Genomic DNA, 19,547 nt, shown 5'->3' with positions numbered 1-19,547 from the left:
AGAAAGAGGAAACCAATTCCCAGGGGTCGTTCTCTGACCTCCACATACAAACATAATAACAATAATTTACAATTTAATTCAAAATTAATCCCAAACTGGATGTAGTATATACACCTGTAATCCCAGTACTCAGGAGGTAGAAGAAAGAGGATTCTAAGTTTGAGACCAGCCAGGCTACATGGAGATATCCTGTCTCAAAAATACAAAAGGTAGCCGGGCATGGTAGTGCACACCTTTAATCCCAATACTCAGGAGGTAGAGGCAGATGGATCTCTGTGAGGTTGAGGCCAGCCTAGTCTACACAGTGAATTCCAGATCAGTTGGGGCTTTAGGGAAACCCTGTCTCAAAAGGACAAAACCAAAACAAAGAATACAAAAAGTAAAAATAAATTTTAAATAAAAAAAGAATAATCTAGGATTTCCCTGTTGGGGTAAAGAGAGATTCAATGGGAATATCTTTTCAGAGAAGTTGACCAGGTGTTGAAAAATCCTCTTCAAGCAGATGGTTTTGGGATGCTACCACAGTTGCCATAGTAACCAGGTCATGGTTCCCATTTAAGAAAGAGTTAGGGTCCTGGCCCCCATTTACAGAGGAGAAAATTTAAATTACATATGAGGAAAAATTTCCAAACTGCAAGGACCACAGGATCTTAGTGTGGATACTGCAAAGGTCTTGTCTCTAAGCAAAGGGGGCCACCCAGCCTGGCCTGAATGCTTGCAGACCTGATGGTGTGGGGGCTGTCCTAGTGGAGGGACTATCTTCCCTGGTCCTACTGTGCCAAAACCCTGTTACCCCACTGTGGCCTCTGTAGCTCTTTCGAAACAGAACTTCCCTGTCCATAAATGTTCCCAGCGAGGAAGGGAGCTTGGAAAAGTTCCCCTGGTGACTTGGCTCTGGCTCTTAGATGGAAAACTGCTGTTCCTCTCTTGTACTCTGCTGGGTCTGTGCTGTCAGGTTGTGCAGATGGCACAGGGGTCCAGCCACCTGCAGTGAGTGCTCTCAGAGTGGTGTGGCACACAAGTGGTGGGTGCAGGAGAGAGCTGCTCCTCCTGTGCTGGGGGAGCAGCATCTGGAAGATGGGCTTGTGTAGCCCCCATCTGCAACCCTATCTCCAACTCATGCTGTTCTGTAACCCTCCAGCTCTGCCTGGCAAAGTCTTCTTATCTGAGATCCTGAGTACTGACAAACATGGCAGTAAATCTGACTTGGTATAAAACTTTTAGTAAAATCCCAGTAACCAAAAACAGACAGTCAAGAATTCACCAGGACCAGACCTGGATTTTGTTTCTTCCCTTGGCACAGGAGGACTCAGAAATCTACCAGTGTGTTATAAGGCAAGTTCCTCATTTAAAATAGAACCAATCCACATGCATCTCTCTCTCTCTCTCTCTCTCTCTCTCTCTCTCTCTCTCTCTCCTTTAAGTATCATTTAATTTGGAGTTTTGCGCTACCCAGGAAGCAGCAGAACACTTTTCTCATGCGTAAAGAGAGGATTTAAAGTGCCCAGTGGAGGTGGACCCAGGATGCTTTGCTTCTGAGTGAACAATTCACCTTAAAGCACTAGGGAGGGGCTTGGAGGGGGAGAAGATTGAACGGTCCCAGTCCTCATGAAACCCTCTGCACACATATCTCTGGCGGGACTGCAGACTCTCTGACGTGTTGCAAGTATAGGAAGGGACTTTATGTGACCGTGTTTCAACAGTGGACAGGTAACCAGGGTAATGAGGGGTAAGCTCAGTTTCTCATCAAGGGCAATCAGCCTTACATTAGTGATAGCCATAGATGGTCCCCCAAACCTGGTGGCCACCTTAAAGCTGTATTCCCAGAATGCACTGGGGGTGTGGGATGGATATGTAATGATTACAAGTCATGGTCTACATCAGTTTTCTCCAGTGCTCAAAAGAACCCACAGGTGAATATTATGATTACATACAAATGGGGAAACTGAGGCTGGGTAGTTATGTAATCTTTCCAGACCATACAAGTCAGTAACACAAGGAGACAAGATTTGAATCTTGCTCCATTCACATTCAAGACATACATCTTTTGCTCTGTTACCCAGTGGTGACGGCTTTAATGTCAGATGAGAGGACACCACTCTGATAACTCATCTATATGAGCTAATAACTTTCTTTTGAGCCCATTAAACTCTAAGTGACATTAAAAAAAATATTCACTGGACTGGAGGGATGGTTCAGTGGTTAAGAGCACCTACTGCTTTTACAGAGGACCTAAGTTCAGTTCCCAGGACCCACATAAAGCAGCTCACACCCGTCTGTAACTTCAAGCTCCTGGGGATCCATTGCCCTCTTCTGGCCTCTGTAGGGATCTGTGTTTACAAACACACATACATGTAATTAAAAATAAATTAAGTCCTAAAACTCATAATTTGGTCTTAATTTATCCAGTCTTTCTTTGTGACTCTAACTGGAGGGTAGTATTTTTGAATGGCAGTATATTTGTGTATGTGTCCAAGTGCTGGGTTCTATCTGGAGTCAGGCACTTACTTGCCGTGTTCTTCTGATACGTTTTTGCCAGTCTGATATGAGTGACTTGTTTGGATGGGCACTGCCACAGCAGCTCACTCAAGCAAGGTGGAGAAGTGCACTGTTCTAATTTGTTTTGTTTCTAAGGTGACCAAAAGCAACTGGGAGGGAAGGATTTCAGGTTACATCCATCACTGAGGGAAGCCTGGGCAGGAGCTGGAGGCAGGGTCTGAAGCAGAGACCATGGAGGACCGCTGCTGACTGGCTTGTTCCCCCGGCTTGCTCAGCTACCTTTCTTATACAGGCCAGGCCCACGTGCCCAGGTGTGGTACTGCCCACCAGTGGGCTGGGCCCTCCTACCTTAGTTAGCGGAAGTGAACCATGGCATGCACATTACTTAGGAAACCAACTGGGGGTTGATCCCTAAGTTATGCACAGGGAAAAATAAATGTCTCCATTCCATATTTCTTTGGGCATATAGAAAAAAAAGTATCTTAAAGTGGATCTATTCTCAAGGGGTTAAATGCTTTCTATTTTATTATGTTTCATGATAGTAAAGAGGTTTCTAAAAGTCTGCATTTTTATAAAAAAAATTGCTGTAGATATTGACGAATGTTCAGAACAGCCTACCGTGTGTGGGAGCCATGCAGTCTGCAACAATCTCCCTGGAACCTTCCGCTGTGAGTGTGTGGAGGGCTACCGCTTTTCAGATGGGGGAGCATGTGTGGGTAAGTACTCTCGGAATCTTTTCAAGACATGTATTCATGGTGTGGGCTAGCTCTGTGGGAAAGTCATGGTTCTAGATCTCAGTGCTGGCAGAGCAGCAGAGAGGGGTTAACTACAAGGGAGATCGGTGCAGGCCTGCCCACCACCCATTGGACACAGCCGCCAAAAGTGTGTTCCTGTATTACAAACCCCAGTGTAGACTAGCACCATCTTCTGTTGCAAGCTTTGCATTACACTTGCTTCTAAACCTTTGATCATTTTCAGCATATATTTAAAGGCTGTTAAAGCTACTGGACTTGCCTTTTGTCATCAGAAGCCTTGGGATTGGTGAGGAGTACCTTTAGGCACCTGAATGCTTTTAACTGTCTTAGACAGAGTTCTACCTGAGTTACATCAGAAATGCCACTTGGAACTGTTCTATTTATAGATCTTAATTTCATAAACCACAAAGTGTGGCATAACATCTTACTTTCCTAAGTATATTAATCCTATTAATTCATTAGCTAATTATGCCCTTGATCGATGATGACTCTGACGAGAATGAGAGGCCAGCCACAAAGAGCAAGACTTTTGAAAATTTATCTTCCATTTCATGCTGTCGTGTTGTTTTCAGGACATTTTTAATTTTTTTGAGACAGAGTCTCATGTATCCTGGGCTGGCCTGATACTCACTATGTAGCCAAGAGTGACTTGATCTTCTGATCCTCCTGCCTCTACCTTCCAGAATGCCTGGATCATAGGTATGCACCGCCACACCCAGTTTATTCAGTGCTGGGAATGGAACCCAGGGCCTTGTGCATGCTAAACAAGCACTCTAATCTCTGAGCTATGTCCCCAGCCCAGGTTGTAAGAATTTAAAGTTCAAAGGTTCTTGGTGACTTCCAGGTCTAGATGCCAACATGTTGAATGAGCCATGTGTCTGTCTGAGTTAAAACAGAGCCCAACTGTGCTGTATCAGCCAGTGTCCCCACGTCTTCCCTGGCTGTTTACTGAGCCAGTGTCCCCACGTCCTCCCTGGCTGTTTACTAAGCCAGTATGCAGGAGTTCCCTTTGTTCTATCTCAGAGCACAGAAAAGGAGCCAAGGTCTGGATGAGGTGGTGTGTGCAGGGCGGGAGAGAACAGACAGTTCTCATGCTTTGAATGTGACCCAAACATCTGTGAGCCCAGGAGGCTGGTCCCCTTGGCTGCACAGAGCTGAGATTTCAACCCTCTGTGTTCAAGTTATTTCTTTTTCCTTCTGGTAGATAGCATCAGTTTCTGTGTACTTGGTCTGATTTCGTCCTTTGGTTTTTGAGCCTGGGAGGCACCAAACTTTGCCTTTAATACAGCACCATTGACATTCCTGTTTGGCTCAAGTATGGGTGGTGGACTCTTCTGAGACCCAACCTGGGGCCTGTGTGGAGGAGGCAGGGTGGCCTGGGTCTGCCCCTCCTTTTTTTTTTTAAGACTTACTTATTTTTATTTTATGTGCATGAGTGTTTTGCCTGCATGTGTGTAAGTGCACCACATGTGTGCAGTATCCAGGAGGCCAGAAGAGAGCATCAGATTCCCTGGAACTAGAGTTATAGACAGCTGTTAGGGACTGTGTAGGTGCTGGGAACTAAACCTGTGTTCTCTGCAAGAGCAGTAAATGCTCTTAACCATTGAGCTGTCTCTTCAGCCCCTAAAACTTTGTTGGTTTTTTTGTTTTTGTTTTTTATTTTTATTTTTAGACAGGGCCTTGGCCAGACTGGCCTCGAACTCCCAGAGACCCACCTGTCTCTGCCTCCTGAGTGCTGGATTAAAGGCATATGCTACCTTGCCTAGCTTGCCTCTGCCCATTCTTGGAAGTCACACTCACTGGAGAGCAGGACAGACCAGAGTGCTGTGCAGATGTCCCTCCCAGACATTGATTTTCAGCAAGATGTTAACCTCCCAGGCCTCAGCTGTCCATCTGTAAGATGGGCTCATTGGAGGTGATCATCGACTTCCTATGTCCCATGGAACCCTTGGAGATGCCCAGGAGCTGCCTAGGAGGACGGGGAAGTCATAGGCTGGCTCTTGAACTCTTCCCTGGCTCCCAGCCCTCCATTTATCTATAAATCAAATTCTGAGTAAGCTGCTTGAATAATGGATTCCATTGCTCAGAAACAAGCTCATCCTGGTAAGCTTGTGATTCCCAGCTACCTGGGAGGCTAAGGTAGGAGGATCACAGGTTCAAGGCCCGCTTGGGCTACTGAGTAAATTCTAGGCCAACCTGGACTAGAGATGCAGCTCAGTGGTAGAGTGTTTCAAAAACATTCATAAACTAATAGGTACGATGATATAAAAGGTGAAGCCTGGACTTCTGGGTCCAGATGTGGTCCCCCCTCTCAGAGACTCACTGAACCTGATTGCTGGAGTGGAGAGGGTTTGGAAGAGTGTCTACCCGCCCCAGGACTTTCTTCCAACCACATGTGTTCATCTTTCATTCTGAAGCTGTGGTGGACCAGCGGCCCATCAACTACTGTACAGCTGGTCTCCACGACTGTGACATTCCCCAGCGGGCCCAGTGCGTCTACACCGGAGGCTCCTCCTATACCTGTTCCTGTCTGCCTGGCTTCTCTGGCGATGGCCGAGCCTGTCAAGGTGTGTGGTGGCTCTGAATTTCCTTCTGTTTATTTAAACAATAACTAGATACCTGCTCTTTGCTGGGAACTGAGGCTTCTGTTTGTTTTTCAAAAAGTCAAAGAGGCCTCCAACGCGTGGAGTTTAAAGTCCATCCTTTTATTTAATGAGCTTGCTCTCACCTGCACAAGAAGCAAAGTTCCCATATTGAATGCAAAGCTGAGGAGTCAGAGGATCAATGACATCACAGAACCCTTCCATGCTTGGCCTCAGCCTGTGGTTGCCTGCCAAGGGACTCATAGTTTGTTTTTCAAAAAGTCAAAGAGGCCTCCAACGCGTGGAGTTTAAAGTCCATCCTTTTATTTAATGAGCTTGCTCTCACCTGCACAAGAAGCAAAGTTCCCATATTGAATGCAAAGCTGAGGAGTCAGAGGATCAATGACATCACAGAACCCTTCCATGCTTGGCCTCAGCCTGTGGTTGCCTGCCAGGGGACTCATGATAATTTTAAGAAGTGAACAGAGTAACTCAGGGCTCTTAGTTTGCAAAGTTAGACAGTTGAGTGAACAGTCCAAATTAGAGATCAATAATGATTTCAGAGATATTGTCTCTGTATTATTGACTATGTCATTTTCTTGTGGAATGAGTGTCTTGAAAATTAACATTTAGGGATTGGAGAGATGGCGCAACAGTTAAGGGCACTAGCTACTCTTGCAGAGGACAGGGTTCAGGTCCTAGCACCCAAATGGTAACTCCAGTTCCAGGGGATCTGATGCCCTCTTCTGACCTCCATGGGCATTGCAAGATATGGGTGCACTTACATACATACAGGCAATACATTCATACACATAAAATAAAAATAATAAATAATTTTTTTTGCCTTTTTGAGACAGGGGTCTCCGTGTAGCCCCAGCTGTCCTGGAACTCACTATGTAGACCAGGCTGGACTTGAATTCACAGAGATCCACCTGCCTCTGCCTCCCAAGTGCTGGGACTACAGGCATGTGCCACCATGCCTGGCTCAAAACATTTTTTAAAAAAAAGAAAATTAGTGCTGGGTGTGGTGGCGCACGCCTTTAATCCCAGCACTTGGGAGGCAGAAGCAGGAAGATCTCTGTGAGTTTGAGGCCAGTTTGATCTACATAGTGACTTCTAGGACAGCTGGGGCTACAGGGAGACCCTGTCTCAAAAAGACAAAAAAAAAGAAAAAAGAAAAGAAAGAAAGAAAGAAAGAAAGAAAGAAAGAAAGAAAGAAAGAAAATTAGCATTTAGTGAGTTTAAAGTCCCTGGTCTCTGATTAGAAGCAGGCCACCATAGATTTGAGTGAGTGGATTAAATTATTGTGTCAAGCACAAATTCTGGAAGCAATCTCATAGTCCCTGGGCCTGTGGTTGTTTTGCAGATGTGGACGAATGCCAAGCTAGTCGATGTCACCCTGACGCCTTCTGCTACAATACACCAGGCTCCTTCACGTGCCAATGCAGACCTGGCTATCAGGGAGATGGCTTCCGATGTCTGCCTGGAGGTGAGTCAGGGTCATTAGGAGTTGGTGACCCATTGATGTGTCCATGAGATCTAACTGTATGGCCTGGAGAAAAAGGGATGTGGGGAACTGGGTCCATGGAAAGGTCTCAGAGTTCTACAGGTGCAAAATCAGACTGCAGGCTTCAGTGTAGAACCACACAGGGTGTACAATGCACAAGTCTAGGAGGCACCTCACAGGGGCCAAAGCTGTTCTGGAAATCTGGAATGCATTGGTTTCTGGGTACTGGAGCCAGCAGCCCAGGGTAAGAACTGGGCATTGGGCTTTATTAGCCAAGGTTCTCTAGAACAGAAACAAAAAGTTCATACATACATACATACATACATACATACATACATGCATGCATACATATATTCACATAGATGTATATATATATATAATTTATTATAAAAATGGAATCATTCATTATGGAGACTGTGAAATTCCAAGATCTGTTGCCAGTAAGCAGAGAACCCAAGAAAGCCAATGGCTTAGTTCAAGTTCAAGTTTGAAGACCATAGAACTGAGAAAGCTGATGGTAGAGTTCTAGTCCAAAGGTTAGCAGCCTAGAGAGGACATCAGAAAGCATCCAGGAAGGATTACTATTTAGTTTAATCACAAACAGGGCATAAATGATTTCTGGTTTGGAGGCTATCAGACAGGAAGAAGTCTCCCTCTCTCTCTCTCCCTCTCTCTCTCTCTCTCTCTCTCTCTGTCTTTTTCTATTGAGACAGAGTCTCACCGTGTAACTCTGGCTGGCCTGGAACTCTCTATGTAGACCAGGCTGGCTCACAGAGATCCCCTTGCTTCTGTTTCTCAAGTGCTGGGATCAGAGGTATGCACCACCATGCCCAGCCAGGAATTCTTTCTTAGTTAGAAGAGGGACAACTTTTTTTGTTCTGTTCATGCCTTCAAATGATTGGACAAGGCCTACCCACCTTAGGGAGGACAATCTACTTACTCAGTTTGTCAGTCTAAATATTAATGCCCTCTAGAGACACTCAGAATGATGTGACCAAATATCTGGACATCCTATGGCCCAGTTAAATTGACATAAAATAAACAGGCACTTGAGAGTGTTGGGGGATGGAACATGGGGTTGGAAGATGGGGTAAAGGGCCGGAGCTGGGAGAAGCTGCAACTGAGACCTGCACAGAGTGGTATTTTATTCCCTGTGGAAAGAGTCTGGCAAGGGTCTCTGTAAATGCTGTTGAATAATTGAGCATAACTGGCTGCTGAGCAGAGCCTCCTGTGTGCTGGGTGCATGTGTCTGCCAGCTTCTGGTCACGGGAACAGAGTGTGAGACAATCAACTTGAAGGTAGAAAGCTTTGTTTTGGTTCATGGTTTCAAACCATAGTCTGTTGGTTTTGCTGCTTTGGGCTTAGAATGAGGCAGAGCCTCGTGGTGGGGAGCGTGTGTGGAGCAAAGCCGAGTGCCCCACTGGCAACTGAGCAGTGCAAGGGGGGTGGCGAGATGGTAAAGGCACTTGAAGGCCAAGCCTGACAACCTGAGTTTGATCCCCAGAACCCACGTGGTGCAAGTAAGGAATCTACTACCACAGGTTACCCTCTGATTTCCATACTTGCACATACACACACATACTACAAAAACATGAAAAAAATAATTTCTGTCAAAAAGAGAGGAGGCACCAGCCTAGCCTTTTGTTTCTGAAATTATTACTTATAACTATAGCTCTGCCCACAGATTTTGATGGGCAGTATACATAAAGAAGAAGTCCTGGCCTTTTGAGTTGAGGGGGCTGTTCCCGCAGCTATTAAAACAACCAGCATTCATTATTTCCGTGGGCTGGTTTCACATCTCCAGTTCAAAGAGAAACAGATGTTTGAGTTTTTGTTTCTGTTTTTTTAAGCCTGACTCCTTGCTCTGTCTTTAAGGCTCTGTTTACTAAACAGAAACAAATCCAGACCTGTAGTCTGGAAGATGGGACCATGATATTAATTTGAGCTATTTGCCAAGATTGTCTTTTATCTTCTTCTCTGAAGACATTCAGCATGTGGTTATGTACCCAACAGAACATGCACTAGAAATAGACAAGAGTGTTTGTGTTTGTTATAATCAGAACCCTAAATAGCCATTGACGGGAAGAATGGACAGGTGACTTTTGATTCGATTCACACACTGGAATGGCAGGGCAGAGTGAAGGTTAACTAGAGCTAATGGGTGAGTCTCCAAACATGTCCAAAGTACTATGAAAGGGTACACACGTGTAGTCCCGTGTGTATAAAATATAAACCAGTGCGTGGGGCTGGAGAGCTGGCTCAGTGGTTAAGAGCACTGACTGTTCTTGCAGAGGACCCAGGTTCAAATCCCAGCACCTACATGGCAGCTAACAACCATTCATACCTCCAGTTCCAGGGAATCAAGCGCCCTCTTGTGTCCTCCATGGGCCAGCCTAGTCTACATAGCAAATTCCAGGCCAGCTGGGGCTACAGGGAGACTCTGTCTCAAAAAGACCAAAATAATAATAATAATAATAATAATAATAATAATAATGTGAAAATAAATGTGTGCGTGTGTGACATGTGCGTGCATGTAAGTGCATATATGGAAATGAGAAAGAGTAAGCTCAGAATAGACGTTACTTCTCGGGGATTAGGGTGGGGAGGTAGTACATGGACTCTCACGGTTTACTTAGACTGCTGTAACAGATTGCCATGAACTGGGTGGTTTATGAACAACAGCAGTTTGTTTCTCACAGTTCTGAAGGTTGTGAATTCCGAGATCTGTGAACTAGAAAATCCATTTTTGAGAAGGCCACACATGGAGGGCCGGATGTAGTTGCTTTTCTTATTCTGTGACAAAATATCTGACAAAGTAACGGAAGGAAGAAAAGGTCTATTTTGTACGATTGGAGGGTTCAGTTCCGTCATGGCTGTGGAGTGTGAGGCCGCCGGTCACATGGCATCCACAGACAAGAAGCGGAGAGATGAACGCTGGTCTCAGCTCACTTTCTCCTTTTTCCTCAGTCCAGGACTCTGGAATGATGCCACCCACATTCAGGGAGTTGGTCTCCCCTCTTAGTTAATCCTCTCTGGAAACACCATCATAGATATGTCCAGAGATGTGTCTCCTAGGTGATTCTAGATCTGTAGAGTTGACAGTATCAATCACCATAGCCCCCAAGTCCAACCAGGCCACATAGAAGCTTGGACGCCTCTCCAAGCTTGATGCCTGTGGCCCTCCAACCACTGTGTCATTTGCAAATTAGCAGACTCCTTGCTGAGCTCTGCAGCATTTTAAACCTTTCTTTTTCTTCCAAGTCCACTCCAGCCCCAGGGGCATCATGCTGAGCAAGTTCCCCAATACCCCAGCTTCTTTGTAAAAAGTATTTATTATTTTTATTTTATGTGTATGAATGTTTTGGCTGCAAGTACATAGGTGCACCTCGTATGTGTAGTGCCTGTGGAGGCCAGAAGATGGTGTTGGATCCCCTGGAACTGGAGTTATGGATAGTTCTTAGCCACTATGTGAGTGCTGAGAACTGAACCCTGGTCCTCTAGAAGGAAAGCAAATGCTCTTAGCCACAGAGCCATCTCTGTAGCCCCTACCCTGGCTTCTTGGCTTCCAGTTCTTCCTCTAGCCGCATCTCCTGGCCTCTGATCAGTCAGTCTCTGCACAAGGCCCCATGCTCACTGGGGATACCACAGGTTTGTCACTCTGATGGGTCAGCCACACCTGGCATTTCTTGCCCACCTCCCTGATGGAACTGGATGAGCTGTTCCTTCTGTTTCCATGGCAGCCACTTCCCTCCCTGTACTCCCTAAGAATGGGCCTCATCTTCCCTCCAGCCTGTAAACTCTGAGGCCTCTTCTGATTCCTGGCTCATGGCAGCTTCTTGTGGCATTTATAGTACAAATAGAACAGATAAGTGGCTCAAGCATCCCTGGAGCTCAGTCTAGGAGAAGAAATCTTCGTGTCTGGTGGCAACAGAGACAGCACGTAGACTGGAGGCTGCTTACTCTTGCTGGGTGTCTTATGCCTTTTTCTGTTTCCCTTCCTTATCTGCCCTTTGCTGATTGCTCATTCGTTTCCCCTGCCTGAGAACTGTCTTTCCCTCCCATCCCTGGGTACATGTTGGACAGGTGCTTAAAGAATTCACAAGTAGAAACATCTAGTACTATTACTGTAATTGGTCTTCTTAGGAGATCCCCATGGATACCAGGGTAAAGCACATGTTAGAGATACTGTCTCCTTTACTTGTGAATTCTCATTGGGAAGTATGGCTATCCTGGGCAAATATGTCCACTCAGCAGTGAGTGAGATGTAGCCAAGACAGCAGAGCCTGGGCACTTGTCGTGGCACTTGCATTTCTGTGGCCACAGGTGTGGGTCATGGTAGTGCTGGAGTGCACAGTCAGTGAGAGGCAGCTGGTCCCTACAAAGAGCTCAGGATCTGTGTAAAAAGTGACTGGAGAGATGGCTCTACTGCTCCTCCAGAGGACCTGACACCCACGTGGCAGCTGACAACCATCTTTAACTCCAGTTCCAGGGAATCTGACACCCTCTTCTGGCCTTCACAGGCATCACACACACAAGTGGTGCACTTTCATACATGCACACAAAATACTTATACACATAAAATAAAACTAATCAACAAAACCAAAGAAGTGACCAGAGGAATGGCACCTCTGCACGGTGTCCTTCTAAGTACACATGGGGCTTCCTATTGTTGCCCGTCTTGTCTCCAGAGAGGTTTGGCATTTCTTGCCCACCTCCCTCCCTCTACACCTTGAGGCTGCAATGCCGCTCATTTGACAGGGACACAAATGTGACCAGGCAAGTGAGTGGAATGCAAATTCAGATATTATAAATATACTATCTTTGCCAGGCATGGTAGCACATGCCTTTAATCCCAGCACTCAGGAGGCAGAGGCAGGCAGATCTCTGTGAGTTCAAGGTTCAAGGCCAGCCTAGTCTACATAGTGAGTTCCAGGCCAGCTGGGGCTACAGGGAGACCCTGTCTCAAAAAAGACCAAAAAAAACCAAATAACAAAAACCACACATATACTATCTTTTCTCTCTCTCCTCCTTTTCTTCCACTTTCTTTGCCCCTCTCTGGAAAAAAGCCACCCCAAACTTCCTTCCCTTACTCAGATATGCATCAAGAGCCCTAGTGTTTCCTCCCCCAGCGGAGCCAGCCAGATGGACAAGAAACAGCTTGCCTGAGATATCATTTTCCCATCAGAGACAAGCCCAGTAAATGTGTCTTCTGGACTGCACTGGCCCACCACATCCCCCAGGTCCTGGATACAACATTCCCCAGGGAATGAGTCCTGACTCCACAGGCTACTCCCACTGCCTCTTGGGTCCATGCTGGAAGACCCACAAGGTCATAACTTTCCATAAACATTCTTGAAGTTCTGTTTCCTGAGTCAGAATCTAGGTTTCCTCAACTTACACATTCAAGTCTTCCACTGTCTATTCCAGATGACTTGAGGTTTGACATGACAAATCCAAAAGTCCAGAAGGGAGCTAGAGAGGTAGCTTAGTGGTTAAGAGCATTGGCTGTGCTTGTGAGGACCCAGATTAGATTCTCAGCACCCACATGGCAGCTAACAACTGTCCTTAACTCTAGTTCCAGGGTATCCAACGCCTTCTGGCCTCCATGGGTTCTGCGTGACATGGGTGCACATACATACATGTAGGCAAAGCACTTATACACATAAAATAAAAATAAAATATTTTTAAAAAGGGATTTATTTTTAAGGCAGGCATGGTGGCACATGCCTTTCAGCACTCAGGAGGCAGAGACTGGCAGATATCTGAGTTTGAGGCCAGCCTGATTTACATAGTGAGTTCCAGGCCAAGCAGAGCTACACAGTGAGACTCTATCAGAAAAACAAAACAAAACAAAAGGGTTTATTTTGGCTCCTAGTTTGGGGGGGGGTTACATTCCATCATGGTGGGAGGGCAGGTCAGTGGGGCGGGGTCAGGGGGTGTGTGTGAAACTGCTGGTTACTTTTAGGACACCAGCCCTTCAGGGTGGGCCTAACCTCATCTGTCACACCTCTCGAAATTCTCTCACAGATACACCCAGAGTTGTATCTCCTAAGTGATTCCAAATCCAGTCATATTGACACCATCACCAGCACCATGAGGTACTGACATGAACACATTCACTGTGCATGAGCCAGCCTGACTCCTGGTGATGTGGAAACAGAGACTCAAGGCCAAGGGGGGCAGGGGCTGGGTCAGGAATCCAGAGACCTCAGTTGTAATTTGTAGTGAGTCACTTCCAGCTCTATAGCCCTGGGGGAGTTCTTCAACCCCTTTGATCTTACATTTTCTCTTTTGGTGACAAAACCAATATCCTGTCACACAGAGTTAGAATGGGCTTTGAATTAAATAGATCTGTGTGATTGTAGACAGGTAAGGAAACTCTAAACCCTGAACAAATATAAGGCTTTGAGGAAGAAAACAAGTTTTATGTCGAACAGAAAACAAAAACTAACATTTTGATTCTAACCAGATGGTTTATTCATATCTTTGTTTCACTCCTCAAATATTTTACTTTTTTATGTTGTCCTCTGGGACAAAAGAAAAGCTTACACAGTATTTTTCTTGCCAGAGTCAGCAAGCATTTTTCTGGCATGCTGTTTACAATTGAGGGAGCAATTGTGTGAAGCTGGCCAATGTGGGGATATTGGCAGCACAGACAACATACCTTAAATGTTCTTGGCTGTACACTGCCTGACTGTCACTGTGTCTGCCTTGCCTAGGTGCAGTCACAAGTGAATATTTGTATGCAAGAGCTGAAGGGTCCACCTGTGCGTATTGTCTACAGCTATAACAGAATACCAGAGGCTGGTAATTTATAAAGAATGGAAAGGTATTTGGCTTGTGGTTCTGAAAGCTGAGAAGTCCAAGGTTAACTGACGAGGGCCTCTTTTGCTGCCTCATAGCATAGAGAAAGCCTCATACAGGTAGTGAGAGCAGAGCCAAACATCCTTTTTATCAGGAATCAGCTCCTACAATAACAGCATTAATCCTTTCATGGATACAGAGTTCTCATGACCTAATTACTTTTGTGTGCATGCACACACATACACATGCATGCATACACCTCTGTGTATGTTTGTGTGGGAGCATGCCTGTGTATGGGTGAATGTATGTGCATTCATGTAGAGGCTAGCAGTCAACCTCAGGTATTGCTTCTTGGTCACCATCCACCACAGTGTCTCTCACTGGCATAGAGCCTGCTGGGTAGCCTGCTGAGCAGTGAACTTGAGAGATTCTCTTGTCTCAACCTCCTTGGTGCTGGGATTACAAGCATGTGTCACCACGCCCAGCTTTTATACATGGGTTCTGAGCTCAAACTCATGTCCTATGCACAGCACACAATTTATAGACTGAACCATCTCCCCAGCCCTTAATTACTCTTAAAGGTCCAACCTTTCCACACAGTTTCATTGTGTATTAAGTTTCTGACAGATGGACTTTGTGGGACATATTGAGACCACAGCACTTACCCTGGTGTTCTGGCTGGGAGACTAGATGCTGTTCCCTTCTCTGTACCTCCAAGAAGTAGGTAGCAGCTTGGTTAGTGTTATGCAGCTGCGTTAGCACTGTGTGGCTTGGTTAGTACCGTGTGGCTTAGTTAGCACTGTGCAGCTGGGTTAGCACTGTGTGGCTGAGTTAGTGTCGTGTGGCTTGGTTAGCACTGTGCAGCTAACCCACAGCTGGGTTAGCACTGTGTGGCTTGGTTAGCATTGTGGACTCACCCAAGGAGACACTGCAAGTGGCAGAACTGAGAACCCACTTTCAGACACAAAATTCTATAGATATGTAATATAGGTTGTCACAATACGTTTTACTAATGATTGTATGTTAATTCACATATATATGATTTCCCCCCTAAGAGAAGAAATCCTGTCCTTCCACCAGTATTGGTTACTATCAATCCTATAGACCAAATCTGGCCATTTCTTATTTGTAAAGGAAATTTTATTGGCACACACCCATGTCCATTCATTTATATGTCAAACATGACTTTTCTTCCTCTGCATCACAGATTTGGGTAGTTGAAATAGTTGGTGGTGTATGGTCCTCAAAGCCAGGAAGTTGGGCAAGCCTTGCCTGGAGCTGCTTCATCACAATCCCCTTGTCATCCAAACAGACCCATATGCACTCTTGTGCTCTCCTCCCTGTGGAAACTCCTCTGTGTGCCTCCTTTCTCACCTCCCTCCAGCTGTGGCTCCCTTAGGAGAGGTCTGCAGGTGGTTATGTGTACCCAGCTCAATCCTGTGTTCTCAGAAAAGATGGAGAAGAGCCAGTTTCTACCACCTGAGCCTGTTCAGGAGACAAACAGGAACAACTCCTTCAGGCCATGGGACCCTAGGGTCTCCCGTCTTAGGGTACGGAGTGGGCCATCCAGAGGGTCCAAGGAGCTCACCTGGAACATCGAGCCCAGCCCCAAGAGGTTGAGAAGTCTTCCTACAAGAAGCTAATGCCTCAGGTCATTCGTGGAGGAGTGGACCAGGCAAAGGAAAGGGGGCTGAGTGAGGGAAGTAGGGGGGCAGGGTGACACAAAGCACAACTTGTGGAAAAGTCTGGAAGGAAGAGGCAAATAAGACATGGATGGATAGAGCGCAGTAGGGTATGGAGGACAGACACCTTTTGCCAATGTCCATGTATGTGGCCATTGAGAGGTGACATTCTGGCCTGACTTCCATGGTGGCTGGATTCCAGCTGCAAACTCTGCACATCTGGGAGTTTATTCTAGGACAAAGCTTCCTTTAAAAAAAAAAACAAAAAAAAACAAAAAAAAAACAAGGTCTTACTTGAATTTTTAGTCTTTCTTCCCAAGTGCTGGGTCTACAGCCTACACCATAGCCTCGCTCCCTAAGCTTCTGAAGTAGAAACATTTTTCTTGCTTTGGAATCTGAGTTGTACAGTTTAGAGACCAGATTTCACGCCAGACAAAGGCCATGATTAAAAGGAAAAATGTAGAAGTCGGTGAGAGCTTTGTGGTCTTTGGTGTCCAAAGTCTTTGTCGGCGACTCAGTGTAGATCAACATGAAGCTTGAGAGAATAAAAAGGGAATTTAAGAAAAACTTAAAATGCCTTAGAGCAAAGCCCAACAGCTCAACGATGTCACATTGTGTGGGAAGACCATATTTGTTCGTCCACTGTCGAAGGGAGGGAGGACTGAGGGGCACTACAGTGAGGATGGGCCTGGAAGACCTTCTGCTGAGAGAAGTTATGTCAGACAGATGTAGGCCACATGTTGTATGATTCCGTTTGTATGAATTGTCCAGAATAGATAAACCCACAGAAAGGATGAAGACTGGGGGCCATCCGGGGCTGGGAGGAAGGGGGCACAGGAGCCACCTGCCCATTAGGCATGGGGTTTCCTTCGGGGTGATGAAAAGAGTTCAGATCTAAACAGAGACCATAGCTCTACGTCACTGCGAATATTCCAAATGCCATTTAATGTTAAAGTGGTTCATTTTATGTTGTACCACTTTTGCCTCGATTTCTAAAAATTTCATGAAAGAACTGCTTACGGAAGAGTATACGTGTGTAATTATGTGTTGCTGGCTTTTTTAGCTAGGGTCTCACGTAGCCCAGGCTAGCCACAAACTAGCTAAAGATGACCTTCAACTCTGATCCTCCTGCCTCCACCTCTGGCGTGTAGCACAACACCCAGTTCATGGACAGGACTGAATTCAAGAATTGGTGCCTGCCAGGCAAGCATTCTACCAAATGAGCCCTGTCCCCAGCCCTCAATGTCTTAAATTTGAAGAAATGAATAAAAGCCAGTGAGGGACAGGTCACTCTTGTGGTCCAAGCTAGGTGAGAGCTATTCTGGGCATATCATGTACATCTTGACTGACAGTCCCCTTTGTTTGTCACTGACAGAGGTGGAGAAAACCCGGTGCCAACAGGAGCGAGAGCACATCCTTGGAGCAGCAGGGGCAGCAGATGCACAGCAGCCCAGGCTCCTGGGCATGTTTGTACCCCAGTGTGATGAGCACGGACAGTATCTACCCACCCAGTGCCACAGCAGCACCGGGTACTGCTGGTGTGTTGACCGCGATGGTCGCAAGCTAGAGGGCACCAGCACCCCACCCGGGATGAGGCCGCCGTGTAAGTAGACGGCTGACACATGAGCTCATGGACCAGCATGACCAGTGCCAGCAAACGCTCTGCCAGGTCTCTCTGCTTGCCTGCCCTTGACTGTCCACCCACTGCCCTTTGCCTTCTTCTCTGGGTGTGTGTGCATGCACTTTTCCTTCTCCAGGCACACACATGTTCTGTGCAAATCCCCGTCAGGGCTTGTGGCAGGAAGGATATGGAGGGGAGACCTGGCCTTGGACTGCTGGGCTTGGGGACAGGGCAGGGGTGCCAGGGTTTTGTTTTTTTTTTATGAGATAGGATCCCATGTTGGAAGCTGGCCTTGAACTACTATATGGCCAAGTAGCCAAAGATGACCTTGACCTTCTGATCTTCCTGCCTTCACCTCTCAGATGCTGAACTGTAGGTATGCTCCACAACACCTGGCCAACTCTCCTTTTAGAGAGCTGGGGAGAAGCCCAGGCCTGCAGGCCTGGCCAGCCTGCTATAGAGGCTATGCACCCCACCTCAGGGCTCTTCTGAGGAAGTCAAGGAACCAACCAGGGTCACAGTCAGCCGATAAGAGGCAAGTCCATATCAGAGGATGGATGAGCCCCTGGCCAGCCTGTTGGTCTTGAGCTCCTGGGTGAATGTGTTTCTGCTCGTCAAGTTTGAGGCCACCCATCCCATCTCATGGCAATGGGCAGGGTATGCAAGTGTCCTCATCTGCTGGGTTCCTCTATCCATCATTACAAAGACTGCAGGCAGGTGTTAGGGCTGCGGCTGCTCTGATTCCCACCTCAGCCCAATGTTCAGTCAGAGCATGAATCACCAAGTCATCGTATGAGAGGGAGGAAGGCAAGCCAGGCTCTCTTCCCCACTGGACCTTTAATACTAACTCATGCCCATATCTTCTTCACACTGCCCCTTGACTGGATGCAGGCTTTCTGCCCTGGAGTTTCCAGATAGAAAATGGGCATTGTGTGGTTGGCTGTGCAGTTTCATGTTGTATATATGACGCAACTTCTGATATGGGCACTACGTAACTGTGTGCATATGCACACTCACACATATATTCATATGTGCTTATGCACATGTGTATGTGTGTGCTCTCACATACATCCATGGATGTATCTACATGTATGTGCATGTGTGTGAGTATGGGCACTTGTACATTTTTGGTATTCACAGCCCTCACTCAATCGTCTCTTGCCCTCTAGGTCTGAGCACCGTGGCTCCTCCAGTTCACCAGGGACCTGCACTGCCTACTGCTGTCAACCCCCTGCCCCCAGGGACCCACTTACTGTTTGCCCAGACTGGGAAGATTGAACGCCTCCCGCTGGAGGGCAACAACATGAAGAAGACAGAAGCCAAGGCCTTGCTCCATGTCCCTGTGAGTGCCAGCTGATTGGCCCTGGTGACAGCACCAGCTCCCATGGCCTGGGTACCAAGATAGTTAATAGCTGTGTAAAATATACTAAGTGTAATATAAGATAGTTTGTATAATACAGCACAGTATAATAGCAAGATAGATAGTAGTTATATTTATAATGTAATCTGATGTAGTATAGATTTATAAATATAATGTCAATTTAATTGACACTCTACATCTAAATAAAGTATAAAGGCATAACACATTCCTATTTAGAAGATACCATAACAAACTGAGAAGTACAGTTCTGTGATCTGAAGTTCCTTGTCTGTTCTGCAAGCTTGGCCTGGCAGACAAGTTTATTCAGAACCACTCTGAAGATACTTTCTCCTGATTTCTTCTAGGAGCTTTGTAGACTCAGCTTTTGATTTTTGCCTATGGAAGGAGGTCAAGTTGAGCATTTTCTCTGCTACAGTTGAACAATGTAAAGATGTGAATGGAGGGGCTGGAGAGCTGGCTTAGCGGTTAAGAGCACTGACTGCTTACAGAGGATCTGGGTTCAATTACCAGCACCCACATGGTGGCTACGAACCATCCTTAAGTCCAGTTCCAGAGGAATCCAAAGCCCTCTTGTGACCTCCGCGGCATTGCACGACATGGGTGCACTCACATACATGCAGGCAATATACTCATACACATAAAATAAAAATAATAAATAAAATATTTAGCCAGGCGTGGTGGCGCATGCCTTTAATCCCAGTACTTAAAACAGAGGC

The 19,547-nt window shown here is 46.3% G+C and overlaps 1 protein-coding gene across 1 annotated transcript in view; it reads left to right on the top strand.

The window, feature by feature from the left end:
- Nid1 (nidogen 1) overlaps positions 1–19,547 on the top strand; it is a 90,291-nt gene that overhangs the window by 54,567 nt on the left and 16,177 nt on the right. The window contains exons 10-14 of the mRNA XM_008847037.2: positions 3,090–3,215; positions 5,672–5,821; positions 7,203–7,325; positions 17,205–17,432; positions 18,620–18,792. Of these exons, the coding sequence (XP_008845259.1) occupies positions 3,090–3,215; positions 5,672–5,821; positions 7,203–7,325; positions 17,205–17,432; positions 18,620–18,792 (800 nt within the window). The remainder of the gene's footprint in view (positions 1–3,089; positions 3,216–5,671; positions 5,822–7,202; positions 7,326–17,204; positions 17,433–18,619; positions 18,793–19,547) is intronic.

This window comes from Nannospalax galili, unplaced genomic scaffold, assembly GCF_000622305.1.
Source record: "Nannospalax galili isolate Female #2095 unplaced genomic scaffold, S.galili_v1.0 scaffold1463, whole genome shotgun sequence".
NCBI lineage: Eukaryota > Metazoa > Chordata > Mammalia > Rodentia > Spalacidae > Nannospalax > Nannospalax galili.
Note: the sequence above shows the minus strand (reverse complement) of the source record. Positions and strands in the feature narration are given on the sequence as shown.